At 40.7% G+C, this 22,500-nt stretch overlaps 2 protein-coding genes and 3 pseudogenes across 2 annotated transcripts; 2 read left to right on the forward strand and 3 right to left on the reverse strand.

Moving 5' to 3' along the window:
* Window positions 1-18,170, forward strand: part of LOC146454801 (uncharacterized) — a 34,790-nt pseudogene extending 16,620 nt beyond the window's left edge.
* LOC146454803 (uncharacterized) lies at window positions 7,699-10,447 on the reverse strand (annotated as a pseudogene).
* LOC146454804 (uncharacterized) lies at window positions 10,765-16,324 on the reverse strand. The gene is made up of 4 exons (XM_085095354.1): window positions 15,451-16,324; window positions 14,941-15,222; window positions 14,585-14,640; window positions 10,765-11,792 (listed from the first exon to the last, which is right to left on the reverse strand). Exons 1-4 carry the CDS (start codon window positions 16,070-16,072, stop codon window positions 11,385-11,387), a joined length of 1,368 nt encoding a protein of 455 aa, XP_084951480.1. The 5' UTR covers window positions 16,073-16,324; the 3' UTR covers window positions 10,765-11,384.
* Window positions 11,688-14,546, reverse strand: LOC146454805 (uncharacterized). Its single transcript, XM_085095137.1, has 3 exons — window positions 14,080-14,546; window positions 12,908-12,976; window positions 11,688-12,040 (listed from the first exon to the last, which is right to left on the reverse strand). The coding sequence occupies exons 1-3, from the start codon at window positions 14,111-14,113 to the stop codon at window positions 11,793-11,795; spliced, it is 351 nt and encodes a 116-aa protein (XP_084951263.1). The 5' UTR covers window positions 14,114-14,546; the 3' UTR covers window positions 11,688-11,792.
* Window positions 18,171-18,542: 372 nt separating the features above from the next.
* Window positions 18,543-20,691, forward strand: LOC146454806 (uncharacterized; annotated as a pseudogene).
* The last annotated feature ends 1,809 nt before the right edge of the window (window positions 20,692-22,500 follow it).

Raw genomic sequence — 22,500 nt, forward strand, 5'->3', positions numbered from 1 at the left:
GTACAAAAAACATCTTCAAAATCATTACAGCTAGTTCGACGCCAATTCTAGTTGCCCCAGTCAACATAGGTCTGTTCAGCAACATATGCTGTCGTTTGTTTTTTTCTTTACCAAATCCTGGAGGCAACTCTGACAAACAACCCTTCACAATATGTTTTTTCAGTTTTTCAATCTCAGCCATCATTTCGTCTGTAAAAGCGACATTGTTAAAGTACTCCACGTGTTTATGAAACAGTTTAAGTTCTGGCTGATCTTTTCCGGAGAGGGTGTTTCATGGAGATGCCTTTCCCCTTGATCGCTGTCTTGTCTAAATATCAACCCAAACTCTTTTTGAAATGATGCTGACAGGGTTGGTATAAATCAAGCTTGGCAGGGGTATTCTCAAATATAGACTGGTACTTGTTTCGAACCTTACAACAGTCATCAACGCAAATGAGCTGAAGTTTTGAATTGGCCTTTTCAAGACGTAATTTATACTGTTGTAGTTCAAATAAAATGCAGGCTTAAATGAATATCCTTTGTATCATAACCCTAATTTAATCTAAAACTTTTAAGATAATATATCATGATAGAGTAAACTCCATACCATAGTCGAAACAAAAACCTTCCTTCAAATTCTATGTATCGAAAATTGTTCTAATGTACCTTTCTTTCCTTGTTGGTTCCTTACACCAAAGCCTATTAAAATATAAAAAAAAATACATATGTAGCGGGGGCAGAGGTGAGTCGATCAGTAAACAAACATAAATTCACTCTCTAACCACGTGAGGATAAGGGCCTTTACAACGATTTCAACCAAAAGCCAGTCTACTCTGTTATAATTCTTTAATGTGGCCTTGGAATCACGTAAAAACTGAAATAACAATACAGCGAAATATCCATAACTAACAAAAATATATCTGGACGCGAAATATGGGGGCGTAACCCAAAATAAAATGTGCAATAGCGACTAAAAAGGTTCAAGGATAATCAGCAACATAATTCGGAATACAATCAAACTACATGACGTGTGTAAATAAGGGATAGCGAAAAGATACCTCTTTTTCCTATCTGAACTCTTTTATAAACTCTGGTAAACGTGTCTCTCTTTCTTCCAAATAACTTGTCTTACCGAGTGTACAATTGTGTTGATTGTGTAAGATAATATTTGCGTCAATAAATGTGTTACATAACTACGACGTAGATGTAACGCAACGAAAAGTAACGTGATTATAACAAATCACTTAAACACATATATAATTGCAGGGACTAATCTTAACAAAATTAGTGTATTTATTAATATCCAACCAAGGTATAATGTAGAGTTTCATGAATTTTTGTTCCTTGTTTGCTTCAAATAAATATTACTTTAAGATTTATATTCAGAAGTATATATTTGATTTATCATTGCATGTAAAGACTGTAAAAAGCTCCATTCAGTACATTAACATAATACTCACGTCCATCAAATTTGTTGTTGACATCTTTGTCAAACAATGCACGAGCTATGTGCACCGCTGACACCTGGATGCCAGTGCCCTGAAAACGTATGCAGTTCGAGGTGCAGCCAATTTTTTGTTGCTTTATGAATGATTTTATTGCTGCCTCTGTAACACCATGAGTGTTACTATTTAGCTCTTTGCAATGGTCAAGGAACATCTTTAGATGGAACGCTATTGTTTCACCACATTGGGAACTTGAAGGACGTAACATGTTGTCAAAAAAGGACATAACCTTAAAAGAATGCAGAGAGATAAATCATGTCAATCAGGGATAAATCATAAAGTGGTAAATGATAAATGAAGTTGCACAACAATCGTGAATTCTACAATTCAAATGTGCACCAGTCTGTGAGTTCTCATAAAAAAAGTTTCAATTTTTTTCACAAAAGTTGTTCCTTAGATAAAGCTACTAGCAGATTTATTAAAAACACAATATGGAAATGCATATTAGCGAATGCAATCACACCTACTAGAACTGAATTAAGTCGATTAACCACAGTCAACGGAAACTAAATTATTACTTTGTTTGGACTTGCATTCCACACACACAAGAACAATTGCATGACACTGCCAGCTGCATAATTCTGTTACTTTTAAGATGGTGACAAACAACTGTTCAGTGCTATTATTGTTTAAAGGGTACTGACAATAGGCTACTGCACCTGGTCATTTAATTCAAAGGCCCAAAACATGACTTACGATGTGAGCAAGGGCTTCTCATCTTAATTATGGTAAGTGCATGTATTTGAAACTTTTTATATTTATGTTCTCCACCCTCTCTCAGCTAGTTCATTAGAAATACAGAGCCTCTGTTCACTTTGGAAATTAGTCTATCCCTCCTGCCTCTTACATAGACATGAGCAAACATTATGCTACCATGAAACATTAAGGAATTGCACAGTCTAGCTACTCTCTTCTGAACCATGAAAAGTAACCAAGAATCTTTGCAACACTGCGACTTTTTCAGACAAATATATTGGTGTACGATCTACAGCACATCACTGTGTGAATTTACAAAATTTCCCCTTCAATATTGTTGTCAAGGTCATTTAGGCGCACTTAAAACTTTTTTCTTATACTGCCATCCCCAGTAAAAATATAATGTGATCACACTGTGATCACACGTGTTCACACAATGTGATCACGCAGTGATCACACGTAAACACTTTTACATGTGAGCACATCTGTGATCACAGATGTGATCATGGGTGTGATGTTAGGTTAGATCACATGTTCCGATTGCACGTAATGTTAGCTCTGTGATCACAACAAGTGTAATCACGCTTGTGATCACAGTCACCCTTGTGATCACAGTATTAACATTATGTGTGATCACATACAACATTCAGGCTTTTAAGTACTGTGATAATGAATGTGATGAAAAGGTCAGTACAATTGATTGTGCTCATTAGCTTTTGAGTGCACTAGAAGAAAAGTACAAAAAACAGGAAGTTAAACAAATTGTACAATAATGTAATAACAATAAATTTTATTACTGTAAAAATGAGCTTCATATGTGTGTATATAAAATATTGCCGCAAAGTTAGCCTTTGAGGCTATTTGAGGTGGAAGCAGAACTTCCATTAAAGAAGGTAATTAATCCTGTGATTAATCCTACAGAGACTTAAATTTTGAAGCTGGAGAGGTCGATAAATAAACTAAATCATGGAGAAAAAAAAAGACAGCTTTTTTCAATTTTATCAATCTGTCTCAGTATGTGACCAATTTTTGGCAATTACCATGGGGACTTTAATGCAGTCATTTGCCACTCCTTAAACTTAAATGTGGGTGTTTAAGGCATTTAATCTAATAAGTCAGCCATAGCTAATATACATGTTCAGTCAAGAAATAGATTGAGCAATTTTTGTTTTGCATTATTACAAAAGATCAGTTTTTTTGGTTTAAACGTTATTTGAGTAGCTCAACCGGATTAGTACTGGTACAACCCTTACAATGTGTGTCACATTATCAACTTGCAAAGTCAGCAGATCATACTGCAAACTGCTTACTACATACATTTTGTAACCACCTGGCGGTGGCATATGGCCAGCCCCATAATTATGTCTAATAGTACTATATCCTCACTGTCTATTACTTACCACATCATGAAACTAAGTTATGGGAAAGAGATCCGCGGATTGTTGTGGTAAGAGGTAGACAGCGAGGATATACCTAGTGAGGCCAAAGCTGTCAACCAACACCAGGGGAGGAGGGTGGGACGAAACTCGGCCGTTCGTTTCGGCGGACGGCGCTGTGACAGAGTAAAATCAAAGCCACATGGCCTAGCTTATTATTAAGTAAAGCCCGAAATGCACTAATGCCATCCCCAGGGCCACGGAGCAATTTGAAAGGTCGTTTCATGATGCGCTAATTAATTATTCAGAGAGAATAGTACTATATCCTCACTGTCTATTACTTACCACATCATGAAACTAAGTTATGGGAAAGAGATCCGCTCCTTGTCATTTCCTGAGGAAGACCGCTGTAACCCAATCCCCGGCATTCCAATGTGCACATCGCATACAAAAACCCAAAACACGCAACACTCACAACACCCATTACTCAATACTCAAAACTCCAAAACTCCAAAGATTCAAAATGCCAAAGATTTAATAACTAACAAAAGCTAACAAAAAGGAGAGACGAATATAGAACACTAAAAATAACGGTGCAAAACCTTCCTAAACACGAAAAGGTGTAACTTAGCAAGAAATCTTCTGCAAATTGCTTTGATCAGCGAGGGAAGGAGCAGCTTTAGAGCCAGCGGAAGCAAGACTAAGTGTGACCCGCTCTAACAAATCCAAAGGAACAGAGGTGCTAGAGCGGCGTGTGTAATACAGCGCCATCTCTGTGCTCCGCCAACCCACATACTGGGCGATTTGATCAGGGGTACAGCCCAAACCCTTAAGGGTATAGGATAATCCTACCCGGAAACTGTGAGGAGTCTCTCCGTCGTCGATACCAGCGGCTTTAAGGTATTTATGGAGCCGTGCGGAGACGGCTGAGCCACCCAAAGGGCTATGAGAAACTGCCTTCTTATGTTGCGAAGATCTAAAAAGGTACTCGCCGAGAAGAGGGACACTTAACGCTTTACAAGCCGCAATATAATAATTCAACCAAAAAACTGGACAGAGAGGTACATTCGGAATACGCAACAAAGCAAAGGGGCGCGATAGACCAGAGCGATTTGTTTTACCAAATGAGAAGTTTAGAAGAAAACCCTCCCTGTCCTTAAGGCGAAAAACCTGGTCTGCCTGCAAACGCCCTAAATCGGAGGCCCTATCACCAGTGTAAAAGTCAACAACGAAAAAAGTTACGTCCCTGACTAGGAGATACTTATTGGGAGGAGAAAGCTCAGAGCCTCCCGTAATAAGGCCGCGAAGATAGGCGAATAAACGAACAAATTTGTCATAGAACAAAGGGACAGCCTGGCGAGGTCGCAAAGGCTGCTGGGCTTGCTCCTCTCTTACAAACTTGAGATATTCTTTGATGGTAGGATGTGTTAAAGGGTTGGACATCCCTGTGCGGCCTAACTTATTAAATATTGACCTAAGCTTTCCTATATACGAGTCCACAGTCCCAGCTGCTAGACGCTTTGGGCAATCACAGAACTTTCTAGAGCACGAGGGTACATGAAGTTTCTGTTTTCCCGCCGAATCCTTGCTAATCAAAAACTTGACGATATCCTCTGCAGTAGCAGCAGAAAGTTTCTTAGAGGGCACCAGGGAGAAAAGAAATCTTGAGAGCTGAACCTCCAACGAATCCTTCTGACGTTCATAAGGTTTATTCCTATAAGACTGTCGAAAGTCTGTAAAGCGTTTGTTAATCAAAGACATGTCCACATCGGGGCGGGTTCCCCGCTTTTCTTCACATGAAGTAGAAACACCGCAGGCTTGGCAAAAATTAGCGTCGTTGTCGTTCGGGTACGAACAGGCAGAACATCTTCGGGCAGGTTTCCACGGACGTTCAATCTATAAAACAGGAAACAGGGACAGTTTATTCAGGGGAAACACAGCGAAAAGCCCATAGATCCCATGGCAGAGGTCTAGCAGTGAAATCCGGGGAGGAGCGGGAAGGAAACTGTAAAACAGACGAATCGCCCTTTCTTCCGAGGAGAAGAGAATCGACCGATAAAGCTTGAAGAATTGCCCACCAACAGCGGCACGGATATAAACGAGGGACAATAATGGTAAAAGCGAAACGCTGGCATTGATCCAAGAAATAACGCAAGAGCGGTCCGACAAGGACGAAAGGGGGAAAAACGTAGATGTTATACCCCCTAGGTATCGGTTGTGCGAAGACATTTGTTCCTGAAGAATTAGGGGTCGGCTAAGGCGTGTAGTGAGACAAAGAATTTCCATCCCTGTCTCTGCAACAGTTGCTGTCCAGGGACATAAGATCAAACGTGTGCGGACAAAATTTCCTGCGCAAGACATTTCTTCCACTCTTTTCATCTCTTGATTAACAAGTGAATTCCTACAACCGCCATTTTCCCAAGCCGCCTGGAGTGTAACATTGTCCGTCCAGACATCGATTCGTGCGTTTCTGATTGAAGGAAAAAAGGAACTCAGAGCGTTGTAAAGCGCTCTAGCCTCAAGGACATTGATGTCACGCTCATGATCCAACCAATAATCACGGATTTGTTGGCTAGCACCATCCCTAACCAGAACTGCTCCCCAGGCCCTCTGAGAGGCATCGGTGAATAACGTAACAAAGAGGTGATGCTCCGATCGCCAGGGCAAGTGACCAGACCAGTTGTCCAGAAGAGCCCATTCCTGAAGCTCTTGCCGTAGAGGTCCCCGTATTGGAACAACAAGCTTAGAATTTTTAGCGACGGTGGAGATAGCTTTGAAGACCTCTCGTACGTAGAGCTTACAGGCCGGAATTGCAAGGCTAAACGACAGAGCCTTCGCCGCGAAGCGCTGCAAGCTTTTTACGGGCGCTGAAGAGGATCCTAGCAGTTCTTGACGCAACGCTTTGAATTTGTCCTTCTTATCGAGAGGGACCAAAAAGGCTTGTAAAATGGAATCGGAGATAAAACCTAGGAACCTAACAGATGTGGACGGCAGTGGCGAACTCTTAGCGAGGTTGATAAAGTATCCTGCAGAAACGAGAAGCGACAACAAGATAAACGCTGCTGCTAGAGCGAGCTGGCGGCACGGCTGGTAAACTGCTAAGCTGGACGAAAATAACTGGCCCACATGTCTATCATCGACATACTGCGATACAGGTACACCCAAAGAACGCGCAGCGGAAGTGACAACAAGGCCAAAATTGTGATATAAAAACGCGCTTGCTTTCCATCCAAAAGGTAAGGTGCAAAAGGAGAAATAATAACCCCTCCAGGAAAAACTGAAGAATTCTTGGGAGTCTGGGTGAATTTTGAGGTGCTGATATCCATTTTTATCATCAAACGTTGTCTGGAAATGCCCTGGAAGGACATAACGAGGTAGATCTGGGAGGTGATCCAACTTGAAAGGAAGATCGCGAGTCCATAAGTTAAGGAAGCGTTCGTCATGACAAAGACGGGGCTTAGTTGGCTCGACTGTTAAAGGAAGAACTAAGTACGGAGTGGAGCAAGCCCCGACCAGACCGTGAACTTTGATAACACCCTGAGAAACCCAATCCAAAATCGTAGAGTCAATGAAGTCGTAAAACTGACGACAGCATGGCGAGTTCGGAAATACAGAAACTGGCGGAACAGCAGAATCATAACGTCTCCCTTTAAAGTTTCCCTTAAAAGGACGGAAAAAATCATAAACTTTAACTCCCTCTCGGATAATCTGAAGCAGGCTAACTTGGGGGCATGAGTACCCGGTAGAAGAAATGAGGTTTTCCCAAAAATCCACATGATTATGCAAGCTGCTTGCTTGGAACGAATCCGGGTTTCTGAAACGTAACTGTGCCAAGTTTGCGAGGGAAGGATCGCGGACCACCAGCTGAGGTGGTACGGTGGGGCCAACGAAGGATAAGGGTTCCCCGTTTATATCACACCACTTGAGGTCCGGACTAGGGAGAGCAAGGATGCGTTGCAAAGCAACCTCAAAACCCTGAAACAAACGGAGAAACGCAAATAAAAATTGGAAAAAGGAAAGGAGGCGGGACCCCTTATCCTTCGTTGACCCCAGCTCTGATCAAAGACCAGAATAAGGCACTTAGAGATACCCCCAGAGTCAACGAAGAAATAAGGCAAAGGCTAAAAGGACGGGGAGACAAATAACATTTAGCAAAGTCTTTATTAAGCAAAACAGAAATGAACAAGAACAACAAAATTGGCACAGCAACAAACTAAAGTAAAACGACGTCACTGTTCAAAATATAAATTACAGCAAAGGGATAAAAGGCCTAAGGCAACCCCGATTAAAGAAAACAATCAAACGTGTTTACAAGCAACTCAAACAGCTTCAGAAATGACAATGCACAAAAAATCGCGATTCACAGCAATTCCTTAACGCCTATAAATCCCACGACCTCGTCCGCGATTACAAGCCCTCGCAAAATGCCCAGGCAAGCCGCATCTGTAGCAAATAGGCTGACTGGGGGGATAAGGGCGTTGGTGCCTGAGCTGGCGAGAGCTGGGACGGCTAAATAGCGAAGGCTCCTCACGATGTATAGCTTTAAGGAGCGCTGATGATTCCTTGGCCACCTTCGCTCTGGTTGGATCACCCAAAAGGCCCAAGAGTAAACTCTGGTGTGCAGAAGGAGAGAGAGAGTTGGATCTCCCCTTTAACTCATCTAAAATTGCGGCATAGTAGTCTGCTTTCTCATGGGCGACAGATCTGGCCGCCCGCACCAGGGCCTCTACGAGGGCGGACGCCTCCCAAGGATCATAAACCGTTCCTGGCTTCTGAAGGGCATTACGTACAGATGAAAGGGCTGCTGTGACGGTGTTAGTACCCTGTTTCTCCTCCAGAACTTTAAGTTTATCTTCCAGGAGTTTAATGCCATCATCAGCCTAAGAGAGGTCGAAAAAGGAACACCTAGGGTTAAGCGAGGGCCCAGACAAAACGCGAGTAGTCCAGATATGTCTCTTCCCAACCAGATAAACAAACGCAAACGTTAAAATATAAGCCGTCCTAACCGACCTAACGATGATCTCTTAACTCAACAAACCGGGCGGTGAACTGAACAAAAACTTCTGTGTGGAACCAAAAAGCTGTTAAGGGTTGAACGATCCCGAAACACAAAGAAAAGATCGCTTAGAGACAAACAGCCCCGGAGCCGCGCGGACAGAAATCGTAAAAACGAAAGCAAAAAGAGGGTCAGCCCTTGACTGATACAGCCTAAGGTGAAACACTAAGAAAGCTAAAATTTCAAACGAAATTCTTTCCAAAAACGTAGGCGGGGTCTGAATACCTGAGGGTCTAGGACCAAACGCACAAAATCCTATAAAACAGCGGGGTCCCGGAACCACGAAACCGTACCCTAAGGAAACGGGTTCTGAACGTCTAACAATAAACACAAAACTGTGTTTCTGAGGCCAAAGGGTGGTCCCGTACGGTAAACAACAAACCCTGAGACTGGCCCCCGGAGCTAATAACGGTCCCCGGACCGTAAAGACTAAACTCCTTTAAAGCCGGCTCCCGGAGCCAAAACGGTCCCGGACCGTTAATAACAAACTCCTTTCAAATCTGGCTCCCGGAGCCAAAAACGGCCCCAGACCGTTAATAACAAACTCCTTTCAAAACTGGCTCCCGGAGCTAAAGCGGTCCCGGACCGTTAATAAGAAATTCCTTTCAAAACTGGCTCCCGGAGCCAAAATGGTCCTGGACCGTTAATAACAAACTCCTTTAAAAACTAGGCTCCCGGAGCTAAAAACGGTCCCGGACCGTTAATAAGAAACTCCTTTCAAAACTGGCTCCCGGAGCCAAAGCGGTCCCGGACCGTTAATAACAAACTCCTTTCAAAACTGGCTCCCGGAGCTAAAAACGGTCCCGGACCGTTAATAAGAAACTCCTTTCAAATCTGGCTCCCGGAGCCAAAACGGTCCCGACCGTTAATAACAATCTTCTTACAAAAACTGGCTCCCGGAGCCAAAAACGGTCCCGGACCGTTAATAACAAACTTCTTTGAAATCTGGCTCCCGGACCGTTAGTAACAATCTTCTTACAAAACTGGCTCCCGGAGCGAAAACGGTCCCGGACGGTTAATAACAAACTACTTTCAAATCTGGCTCCCGGAGCCAAAACGGTCCCGGACCGTTAATAACAATCTTCTTACAAAACTGGCTCCCGGAGCCAAAACGGTCCCGGACCGTTAATAACAAACCTCTTTGAAATCTGGCTCCCGGGGCCAAAACGGTCCCGGACCATTAATAGCGAACTTCTTTGAAATCTGGCTCCCGGAGCTAAAACGGTCCCGGACCGTTAATAACAAACTTCTTTAAAATCTGGCTCCCGGACCGTAATAAATAAAAGATACATTACAACCTGGCTCCCGGAGCCAAAAACCTAAGATATGCAACGGATTAAAAGCGGTTTCCGAAACGAGAGATAAAGTATGGGCTCCCGGAGCCCGCAAAACAAAACAGGCACAAACCGAAAACATAACTTAACAATACCAGAATAAAGGTCTACTCCTAAAGGTAAAACCTACGAACATAAAAAGGTCCTAAGAACTTGTAGAGATAACACCAGAGAAAACACAAGAAACAAGGGAACGAACGGTGACAAACAAGCATACCCAAGGGACACGTGGCACGTAAAAACCACCCAGATAACGAAACCGGCGAAAACAGGTAAGAATACCAAACTAACCGAAACGCCAAAGAAAAAACTATGAAAAGACGGCCTACGACAGAAGACTAGCATACGAAAACAAGCCGCACACGTACCACAAAGCGGAAGAGACAGAAAAAATACCGGATTAGGTTCCACCACGGGTTCTGCTGCCGGTCTTGGCGCAGGTTCCGCCGGAGGTTCTGGAGGCGGTTCTGGTGCTGGTAAATCGCCCGCCGGCTCCGCCATGAAGAAAGAAACCACAGTTCAAGCGAAGAAAAGAAAAAAAAAAAAAAACGGGCTGGTGTTGGTTGACCGACTAGAAAAAACGAAACTCGGCCGTTCGGCGGACGGCGCTGTGACAGAGTAAAATCAAAGCCACATGGCCTAGCTTATTAATAAGTAAAGCCTGAAATGCACTAATGCCATCCCCAGGGCCACGGAGCAATTTGAAAGGTCGTTTCATGATGCGCTAATTAATTATTCAGAGAGAATAGTCAATGAACTCTTGCTAGCTTATTAATACTCTACAGTCTGCAGGATGCAAACTATAATATTATTGTCCTTGCTATTAATACTACTACATGTAAAAATAAATGTAATGCTTGGTAATTGAACATGATAATTTAACAATTATAATAATTATATAATGATCAACCACTTCCAACACATTTTTCTCAGTAGAATTGGCCATTCAAAAAAGTGTAAAAATGTCTTTGATGACTATTAAGGACTATCAATCTGAAGAAAGTTTAAATGTGATTTATTGGTTGGAACACCAAAGTCTAGGATAATCATTGTAATCATACGCTGACATGCAAGAATGTTATAGTTCTCAGGCAGGCGTACAATAAATCACAAAAGGCCCTTGCCATTAAAAAAAAAAAAAAAAAAATTCTGACAGTGGACCATCAATTCATCCAATGGCCAACCCAGTCGACAGCATCACGATTGGTAGTCCCCACCATGGTCATCCCCGCCATTTCCACACATAAAAAAAGCAACAATCTCAATACAACAGACTTTTCTGGAACTGAAACATTATCAAAATATAATATGATCCGTTATATGATTACATCAAGTAATAATTGACATTGTAGATATAAGCAACAACCCAGCACTTAGCTGTTGGTGTCTGGCAATTTAATTCCAGGCAAATATCTGACACTCCGCTGTGGCTGAAGTCTTAAGCCCAAGTTAAACACCGTCCATTTCTCACCATTCGACACTTGCAATTAATGGAAGCGTTGATTTCTCCCAATTTGATTGTTTCGGTAGGAAACTGTTGTCTAGTGCGTTCTCTCAATGCATCCATCCGTTTTGGGTCTAACTTCTTAAGTTGCTCTCCTCTGCCTTCAGTACTGGATGCCCCAGCTTCCTCCCTGCTAAACAGGAGTTCAAATAACTTGAGGGCATAGTTCTTAGCCTTTTCACTGGGAATTTTGTCCATGCTAGACTGACTAACATATATACCATGCTGGGGATTACCAATCATAATGCTGTCATTTGGGTCGGCCGTTGGATGACTTGATGATCCACTGTCAGAATTTCCAGGTGCTTGTGTTTGGGTTGGCTCTAGAGCTTCAGGGCAAGGCTATGATTTGATAGCTGCAGAGATCCGATTTGGAACAGGCTTGAGTGCACATTCATCTTGTCCTGGAGAGCCAGCAGTAGATGTGGCACAGGCCTTGTACACCTTCTTGATGCAGGCTTTGCAGTTGGTAAAGGTCTCAAGCAGGCGTTCAATTCTGCTGATCTGATCTGTAAGCCCCCTCAGTTGTGCTGACAGCTGAAGCTGCTGTGAAATATCATCAGATCCTGAGTTTGGTTTGGTGGACGTTCCTGTATTTAGCAATAATAAGTCAAGTTATTCAATGGTTAAAATACACTATACACTGATGGACTATACATGTATACTGAACTTAAGTGACAGTGAGGCTATTTATTTGTTTTTTTAAAAGCAGAGAGAGTGGGAGCAGTTCTAATATGTGTGGGATGGTGTTCCATAATGTTGCCCCCATAAAAGAAAAACTGCTGCTTTTAGCAAATTCAGTGTTATATTTGGGGAGGAGAAGTCTGCTTTCACTCTCACGTAACAATTACCCCCTGTTGCTTTTTTCAAGACGATTGATGAGATAGCCTGGAGCTTTGTTGTTTACAACTTTGTACATAACCCTTTCGGGGTATAGTTTAGGCCACTCGATTTTGGACTTTTTGGAGTCTCGCCGTTAGAGTTTAATTTAAATTACCCCATACTACATAACACTAATCAAGGGGGGGGGGGGGGGGGAGAGAGAGAGAGATCTCCATGAAAAATCAGCATTTATGTTGTTCAAGAATTAGTGTTATTGAATAATTGTCCTGAAAGTTTATGCATGGTTACACTTAAAAGCATTGGTGTCAACTAAAACTATGTCAGCAGTTTTAAATCAATGTTGTAATTACCATTATGTCTTAACTATTGCTGATACCTTCAGGACGGTTTATTAAAAATTTCTCTGTGTGTTGAGAGTAACGGATAAATTTAAGTTCAAGACATGCCCAGAATAATTTAAGTAGGCTTTATAGAGGTAACATAACCTCACAACCATTGTTACCACGTCTAGTCATGTAAAATAACACTATTTGACTGTGTCCCTCTGCTGGTGTATAGTCAGTTAGAGATCATCCTCTTTCTTTTGGGAATTTCAAAACATCCTCGTGAATTACCTGATACAACAGAGCTTGTTGTTTCCACCTCAAAGCTTTCATTCTCTGCCATGTCATCATTCTCTGGAACTTAAAAGAAATAGAGTATAAATTTACCTGTGCTTACAAGTATGTAAGTATTTATCAAATGCAATTTTCTTAATATAAACAACAGATCCAAGGGTCGACTGAGCGACTGTTTGGTCTGCAGATCAAAATGGTCAGCAGTTTGATGTTCACGTAACGTTATAGTGTATCAACAAGGAGGAAACAAAACAACAACAACAACAACAGCCTTTTGTAATAATTATTAATATTGGTGACCTCAATTTTATACTGGGCGACCTTAGGCAAGTTAGAAAGAAATTAAACCTGGAGTACTGCTGTCAAGGCTTAAAGGGTTAATTAAACTTAGTTGCACATACTTTTACTTGTGAAAGGCATAGAACCCTTTGCTCCCTGAGGGTAGTCACTTTCTTACTCTTCCAAGGTAACAAAGTCAAGACAAAATATCACTGACCTAAAATCATGCAGAATTTGTATTTTGTTATTTAAAGTTTTGAAAAATACTGGATGAGGAATTGGGCAGGATTAGCAATAGTCTTAATTTTTCTAGGTGGTATAGAACCTGATGCATCTGCTAGTATTACATGCAGTAGGCATTTCAATAAACAACAACAATAATAATAATAATAATAATAATAATAATAATAATATATTATTATTATTATTATTATTATTATTATTATTATTATTTTTATTATTATTAAACCAGCATGCAGGATATAGTATTGTTGTCTTCTCACAGTAATCACAGTAAGGTACTGCAATAAAGGGACTATTTTCCAATTTAATAGCTAAATAATGTTTACCATGCCAGCAGCTCATTAGTATTCTAAGTATTGTTGGGTATGTGCAGCCCTTATTGATCCCTCAAGACTTTCCAACAATAGGTTGAGATATTAGTGAATGTAAACACAAAACCGAGTATGCCAGCAATTTTTTATTTTTTTCATTTCTGCGTGCTACTTTATCGAAGGTGATGTGCGTTTGTTCTAGCTTGCTGCACTGTTCTCTTTTGTTGTGATTGGCTTGATCATACTGTGACCACTCAGCTCTACTTTAGGCTCAATGACACTGGCAACTGATTATAACCATTTTTTATTTAAACAATACTTAAAATATTGAAATACCTGTTGAAAGGTAGCCATGCATCCACATCTTCATAGCTCAAGCCTATAACAAATCAAAGCAATAAAATTACTAAATTATAAAAAGCTCCTTGAGTTGCTAGACATGCCTGGGATGTAGTCGTGTTAGCTGAGAAAATGACAGCGTGAATGAAACTTCACAAAACGTCTAATTATGAAAAGAAAAAAGTGTAATGAAAAAACCTCAGGTCTCAAAATTGAGCGCAGTAATTAATCTAATTTGACTTTTTGCATGGGATTAATTGAATGTAACATTCGAATTCGTTCTGTTAGTCAAAAGCCCCTTTTTTGCGATACAAATAAACTTTTAATGTGAAACGTTGCTCCACTAGGGTACTGCGAGATAACTTTTTTAATTTTGCAACATTTCCACTCAAATCCGTCCTTAATTTGCCTCAGGGATTCCACATTTATTGAAAAAACTGGCATTTGTTTTGCTCTATTATCTCCGTCCGCCATTTTGGAAAGTTATGATCCCCAGGCTCACTCTGCCAGAAAGATACCTAAATTGTTTGTTTACTGTCTGCCTTTTCATGTAAACAACTGAAATATTAATGTAGGCAGGTTACCCAAATACCTTGATTCAGTACTATCGGTAACCTTAGCCTTGAAAACACGGGCCGTGTCAAGGAATGAAAACAACTTATTTGCAAACTGTGGTTTCTGAACATTTTAGAGCTGAACTCTGCTCAAGGTACCGGACACTGTTTCGAAAATATTTTAGAAAATCAAGTGGCTGAAGTTTTATTGGTCGGTCAACTGTTTTTGTGATAATAAAGTACAAAAAAGGGCAAGTTTAGGAGTGGTGTAATACTGTATTAAAATAATTGAAATTATACGTACCACACTTATCACTGGATGGTGTATTAATCTTCGCTGGTGTCTTGCATGATATCCCAACAGGAGAAATTGGTCCAGACTCATCATCAAGGTTAGGCTGTCCTCTAAGAACTGGCAGATTCCTGACAACTCCAACAATGTCCTTTGGTGACCATGTCTTGTCTAGTTTCACAGTTTCTGCTTGAAGTTCACAGGGTTGGCCTCTAATAATCATCTGCAAATCTGAAACTGGGATCCCAGTAGCAGAAGAAATTTTTCTCGTAAATCCACAAGGATCATTCCACGATCAACAGTTAGTTCAAACTTGGTGCTTTTGTTTTCCAGAAAATCGGCGTACCTTCATTTTCAGGCGCTCGCTTAGCTTTTTTTCGATCGTGGCGTACTGCGGGTCTGCATTTTCTTCAATTAGTTTTTTTGGGGCCTTGTTTCGTAATTTATTCACTTCTGAAACATTCTTTTGCTTCTTTACTGGTGGTTGCCGCTTGGTTGATTTTACTTTTATAATTTTTTTACACTTATTTTTTGGTGGCTTGTACTCATCTTCGTCTGAGCTTGATACTGACCTTGTTTCGCCGCTAAATGACTCCTTTGAGTCAGAGACTGGGATAGATGGTCGCTTGCAGTTTCTTGGTGCAAATTTCTGGGTTTCTGCAGGACAATCTTCTTTCTGCTTTTGAACTGTTAATTTCTTCCTTCCTTTAATCTTGTGAAGCTTTTGCTCTGAATCAGAAGTCTCCTCTCCCGGTGAAGGCTTCGCCATCACCCTTTCCGTGATTTTGGCGGGATTGCTGCCTTCTTCATCTTGATCTGCTGTGTACTCGAGAAATTTTGTCGGTTTTTTTCGCGTTTTGCCCTCTTTTTTGTTTATTTTTGCTTGCTCTCTGTCGGCTTTTAGACGAGCGACAAACAGCCTGCAATCCTTCTTTGTTCCTTCCATTAGACATGCACTATCATAGCATTCTTCTTTAAAATTTCCGAAACAGTCCACGACGTCCCACTTTACTTCCACTGCTCCAAGTTCGGTCCAATTACCAGCGTCTTTACTTTTCCTTATTCGTGAACTACTTGTTACAAATGGCCCTCGCGATTTTTCATTTTCCTCGTTGGGAAATTTTATTACATAGAATAGTGCCATTGTGATTTAAGTCACGGTGACTGTAAAAGTCGTTCAGTAAGAGCACAAGATGTGGGAGTAAATGTATTCGCTGAACCCTGTTTGTAAAGTAGTTTCAATTTGCGCGCCTTTTTCTGGTGTCAATGTGATTGGTCCGCTTTGCTATCGCCTGTTTAGGTTACACTGAGCTTCCACATATATTAGCAAAATCCATCAAACGTCAATGTGCCAGTGTAAAAAAAAAACAACACAATAAACACTAAGAACGTACTGGGTGTGAAGGACCCAAAGCTCCAACTCTATGATAAAGCCAGAGGGTAGGCAATACGAATAGAGGACAACCTTTGAGTTGTAGGGTCCAAGAAATGACGCTGAGGAAAGTAGTGGGCATGAACTGCAACGATTTCCCACCCAATATAATTTCCCGCTTTAACTAATTTATTCAACACAGAACTTTCTAGGTTTGTCGTCCCTAACAAGTTATCACCAAACTTGATCCTGTGATATGCATTGTTGTATACCAAATCATTGAAAAATGCAAAGCAAGATACTGATGATATGTAATAATTATTGTACACAGTACGCTACACAGTACGTTGTGACTCTATGTTAAGCTTAGTGTTCGTGACAAATTTAAGGCAGATTAATTGTCGTAACCATAAATAACCTCCACTGAACAACAGAAATTCAACGTCATAAGCGTTGTAACATAAAATAATATTGACCATTCTCATAAAGGTTCAAGAGTTTGTTTTGAGTTTCCGCGCATGGAAGCGCAGGCAATCAATGGTTTGATTACTATAGTACTCTTTTTACATTAAAAAAACTCTTTTTTATGTCCTGGCCTGAAAGTTACAGAGTATTTAAGCCTGAATTCATGAAAATATGGTGCATATGTTATAGCCCTGCTTGTCTAAATCACATTTTTTTTTTGTCAAGCAATGTAACTGATGTTAACAGAGGGCCTTGAAGCCCGAACTTAGCCTGTCATTTCAGGATATGTTGTATCTAAGAGACCTGTTAGCCTTTGTTCTATGGCACTTATTAAGAACATGATTTCTAGCCCAAAAATACAACTCTTGAAAGCACCGTTTCTTGTTCATTTGATTGCTACGGATCATTCTGAAGTGATTTATGATGCAAAGCAGAATATCAATCCTTTCTTGGAAATTCGAGCCTATACCCTTGTGCTTTCTGAGCTGATTTTCCAGAAGGTGGCTACAGAATTTGACGTCTTGTTAACTTTTCCTAAGATATTTATTTATTTATTTATTTTAGCGTTTCCTATTGAATTTCATTACATCAGTAAGTAGAAAGATTAAAAGAATTATTAGCAAATATTTATAAAAACAAAATATTACTCTCGCCCCCCCCCCCCCTCCCATCCCTCTCTCCCTCCCTGGTTTGTTAACCTAGCCGTACTCTCTCTCAAACGTCTCAACAAGCGCAGTCTAATCACCGCCATGTTAGATCGAGCTTAACACATATCCTCCAACTGGTCGTACTTCTCACAAGAATGCGATCGACTAGAGATGTTATTCTTAAAGCTTAAGTACCCGAGGCACTTATTCCATTTAGCTGTCAAGCAGTTCGTAAATTTCAAAGTATCAGACCAGGAACACATTCCATCAACTGAAACCACCATCCGAGTTGTCATGCCATTCAAAGATCAGGCCTCTGCTAATGTAGTGAAGAAACATATCACAGACCTCAGCTCAAAAATCAAGACCACAATTCAGCCTGTGTTCATCAGCAGAAAACCCAACGAAGACCTTAAACTTCGAGAAGTCAAGCCTGCCACTGTTAACCGACAATGTCTAGTTTATAAATTTCAATGTAACCTGTGCGATGCAGGATATCTTGGTTACACTCGCGGCCACCTCCACGAACCCGTTGATGGACACAAACAAAAATCATCGTCTATTTGTAAACACTACTTGAGCGAACATAACTCGAACGTGCCTCGTTGTCTTTCAGAACAATTTCACATGCTAGCTAAATGTTGTAACAAATTTGATTGCCTAATTAAGGAGATGCTTTTCATAAGAAAACTTAAACCATCCCTAAACGTGCAAACAGACTCGATTCGCGCATAGGTATTCACCTGAGGAATTTGTGATCCTTTGTTAATATGCTAATTTGTAGAGATTGTAAAATATAGAAATCAAATCTACACATTAATTTATCCACTTTGCCTGGAGAATGGTGTCACGATGACGCCGAAACGTCGGCTATTAACTTTAATTTTCGCTTGCTTATGTTTCAAGAAATCATTATTGATCAAAAATTCATTTATTGTTGTACTTATTCAACGAAACAACAAAACCATTTTCGGAGGTTTTGGATACTCTTCATTCCATTCCTTGGTGTGTTCACCTGCTAATGACACTGTTCTGGCGAGATGTAAAAACGTCAAGTACCAAATCAAGTTTCAATTCAGACCCGCTAAAATATTCTCACTCGTGGAGTTACCTAGAGAAGTTGGAGAGCCATGGAAACATCACCTGAAATTGTTTCTACTTTGGACGTGGGTGTTGGAGAGGGTATGCTTGATGTAAATGTCCCTGTAGAGGGAACAGGTGAGCAAGCAATTGAAACGGTTTCTGATGATAGCCTCGCGGAGTCTTCGCTCAAGCAGAGCCGATCGAAAAAACCTTTAAAGCAGCTTAAACACTATTACAGAAAGACGGCAAATAAGGAAAAGAGGAAATATGTTCCATACAGCGAACAAGAGAGACCATCGTGGCATCTAACGAGATACTACGAGTGGAAAAATGATTTGGAGAAAACCCCAGAGACTGAAACAGATCTATCAAATACAGGTTGTGACGCAGATGCAGACAACGACCATGGCTATGAAATTTGGCCAGATGATAGCGGATCCACTGATCATCAGACCAGCGAATTGGATGAGCCCTTGGAGTATATGTACATTTCAGAAGAATCACTAAATTCGTGTCCAACTGAAAGTGAACCAACTATTAGTGGCAGTGAGCACGACAAATTTTGGAGTTCTAGCAAGGACAAGGAAATGGATTGCACTTCAACTCCTGAAGAACATGCTCTGTCTGTTGATGATTTGTCAAGTAATCAAAGTGATGAACCTCTCTACGAAGGAAGTTTAATTTCAAAGATATTAGCTTGCCTGCTGATTGTTTCATTTGTCCTTAAACATAATTTGAGCAAAGTTGCCTGTCAAGACCTTCTTCGTGTTATTGCAGTTCTGCTTGGCCTCCATTGCGGAACCATGATGAAATCAGTGTACAAAATGAAACTTTTTCTCAAAAACTTCTTTGGGACTGTTGAACCAACAGCAATGCCATACTGTGTTATTTGTTTAAACCTGTTAAGTCATGGTGACTGTAAAACGCCGCATTGCTCTGGCAAAGGAGTCAACACGTTTTTGGATCTCCATCTTGAAAAAAGAATCGAGGAATTTTTTAAGGACCCTGAATTTTGCAAACTCATTAGAAAGGGAAAAGAACAAATGTAAAATTCTGTGGACCGGAAAATACATGATATTTATCATGGACTGGATTATGCCAACTTTCTTTTGCCAGGGGGTTTTCGTACTGAAACGTGTAGCATTTCATTCACAGTTAATACAGATGGGGTGAACAAATTTTCGTCATCTCGCGCCAGTCACTTGTGGCCTGTCTATATTACAATTAATGAACTTCCTAAGGAATACCGCTTAAAAAAGAAATACATTGTACCAGCATATATGTACTGTGATAAACATGATCCAAATATGCTAACATTTTTAAGTCCGTTAATGGACAAAGTCAACGTTCTTCATGAAAAGGGAATAGACATTAAGGATAGTGCTGAAGGTCATATCAATGTTCGATGTCTCCTTTTTGTTGTAACAGCAGATCTGCCAGCACGTGCTGAACTCATGAATATAAAGCGCTTCAATGCAAAATGTGCCTGCCATCTTTGCAAAGGTGAAGGAAAATGGTATGGACTTAACAACCTACACCGTTACAGGCCATTTCGACAAAACGAGCCACGAAACCATGATGAGCAATTGTCTTACGCCGCTACTGCCTCACAAAAAAAGGCAGTCATGGGTGTTAAAGGTCACTCAGTTTTCTCTAAGCTGAAATATCCCTTTGACTTAGTATTTTCTTTTGCTATTGACTGGATGCATTGTGTTTCACTGGGATGCGTCAAGTATGTCATGACCCTCTTGTTACAAGACAAAGGCAAATCATACTTCATTGGAGCTGCTAGTACCACGAAAACTCTTACAGAGAGGCTGCTTGCCATCAAGCCACCAGATATTGTCGGTAGATATCCACGTGCACTGACTGAATTAACACACCGGAAAGCTACTGAACTGAAAAACTGGTTATTGCACTATTCCTTAGCGGTAATGTATTCCACCTTACAGCCTTTGTATCTCTTGCACTGGTCACTACTAGTGGGAGCAGTAGGAATATTGACATCGGATTCTATATTTTCCAAATATGGGCAGAGATTTAGCTCTATTATGTATGAACGCGCACGAAAGACGGACTGTTCTGTCATTGAGTATATTGACAAAGATGGGCATATTTCTTTTGGTAAAATCCAATGCTTTTTGTGAATTAACTCAATTAACCTTTGTGCCTGCTACAAATTTAAGCCAGTGGAGAAAAGCAATTCTCCCTTTATATTTAATGACATACCTTTAATCCCTGATGTTGTTGGTATGACAGATACAGAAAGAGTGGCTATCACAAGGGTCATCGAAAAGTATGTTCAAAAGGAAATTGTCAAACATCAAGTAGTTGTGGAACCCTTTCTTGACAATTTATGGATAGTTCCTTTGAGTGCTATCAAAAGAAAATGCATACTAATGCACACTGGCAAGGTATGGGTAGTATCCCGTTTTCCTAACATAGTTGAACATAATTAGATACATGTACAGCGAGTTCATTTTTGGTGAACTCTGTTGTGTGCCTTATATCAAATAGTGATAATAGAGGAATTTTCTTTGACGGCCTTTGCTTATCCCATGATATGACTTTCTTATTGTACAGTGTCTGATGTAGGATTTCCATTTTAAGGTGAGGTAATGTGTCCCAGTCAACAGATTTGAGGGGGGGGGGGGGGCATTTCGTTTATGGGGAACACTATATTTCATTTGTCCTATTGAATACGACGATGAAATGAAAACCAACTTAGTTCTAGCACTTCTTATGTACCAGGTATTTGGTTATCAACAAATTCAATGTTCAATAGTGAACTTTATCTAGAGAAAAACAACAAAGTTTATTCAAGTGAGAGTAACAAATCTGAGCCGGCTTGTTGAAACGAGTTCTCCATCTTTACCTCTTGAATTAGCATTTCGGTGGTCTTGACTTTCAATACGGCGAAGTAGTGTTGAAGCCCTGTAGTTTATCCAACCACCGGTAAAAGGATTTGATTTCTTTGATGTTGGCGAAGGAAACTGTAATATTCGGATAGACACGAAGGAAGACATGCGTTCACTCTCAGATGTGATTTACTGTAAATCTTAATCTTAGGTAATCATGTTACAAGTACATTATTGTATCACGTGTCTATCAAGTGGTGTAATCACTACACTCCTCCTTCTTCAGATCAGTTCCTCAGAGTTCATATCTTAATCAAGTTCCATGTTATGCTTGACACATACATGCTCATAATCAATAATACACATTCAGTACATAGGAACTGTGTGATCATTGGTTGATAATCAAATAGTAATCATGTCGATAGCAATAATAAAAACGTACAATGTTCATAATTTCTGTCCATAGTTCCTTCAATGTTCATAGTTGAATCAATGTTTGTAATCATTTGGCATAGTCCTTTAAATGTCCATCAAATGTGGATTTGGTCTGTCACTGAGATCTGCGCAGTGGTATGGTCTGAATGCTGGGTGCAACCATAGCTGGTGCCGGTAGGGCAGCGGTGTCTTTGGTTGCTACTGGTTGTATTTCCTGGCTTGTAGCTGTTGGTGGTACAACTAGTCTCGCTGGGCGTGCCTCCCTTTGTTTGTCTTGTGTTGGGAAACAAGCAGTTCTGAGTCGCTTGAATTTCAATGCGTCTCGGCATACTGTTTTCTGGTCATTTACTCTCTTGGCATAGATTGTAGAACCGATAACCTTTGTGGCTATGTAGGCATATGGTTCAAATGGAGTTTCTCCCTTGAGTTTCTTCTCGCGTTTCAGGAGAACAGCATCTCCGACTTTGAATTTGTGTTCGTCGGCTCTGTGTCTACTGTCATGGTAACTCTTCAATTTCTGTTTGAATTAGGTGTCCCTTTGCCTAACTTCTTCATCCATGTGTGCTGTCTCTGTTGGATAGTGGTCAAGTTCCGTATGAATTGTTTGGTTCATGAGTAATTCGTATGGAGTAGCTCCTGTTGCAGGGTGGGGTGTCTCTCTGTATGCTTGAAGCATGTCGTATGTTGCTTCCTGGAGATCAATTCCTTCTGC

This window comes from Pavona decussata, unplaced genomic scaffold (genome assembly GCF_977016875.1).
Source record: "Pavona decussata unplaced genomic scaffold, jaPavDecu1.1 SCAFFOLD_300, whole genome shotgun sequence".
NCBI classification, from domain to species: Eukaryota; Metazoa; Cnidaria; class Anthozoa; order Scleractinia; family Agariciidae; genus Pavona; species Pavona decussata.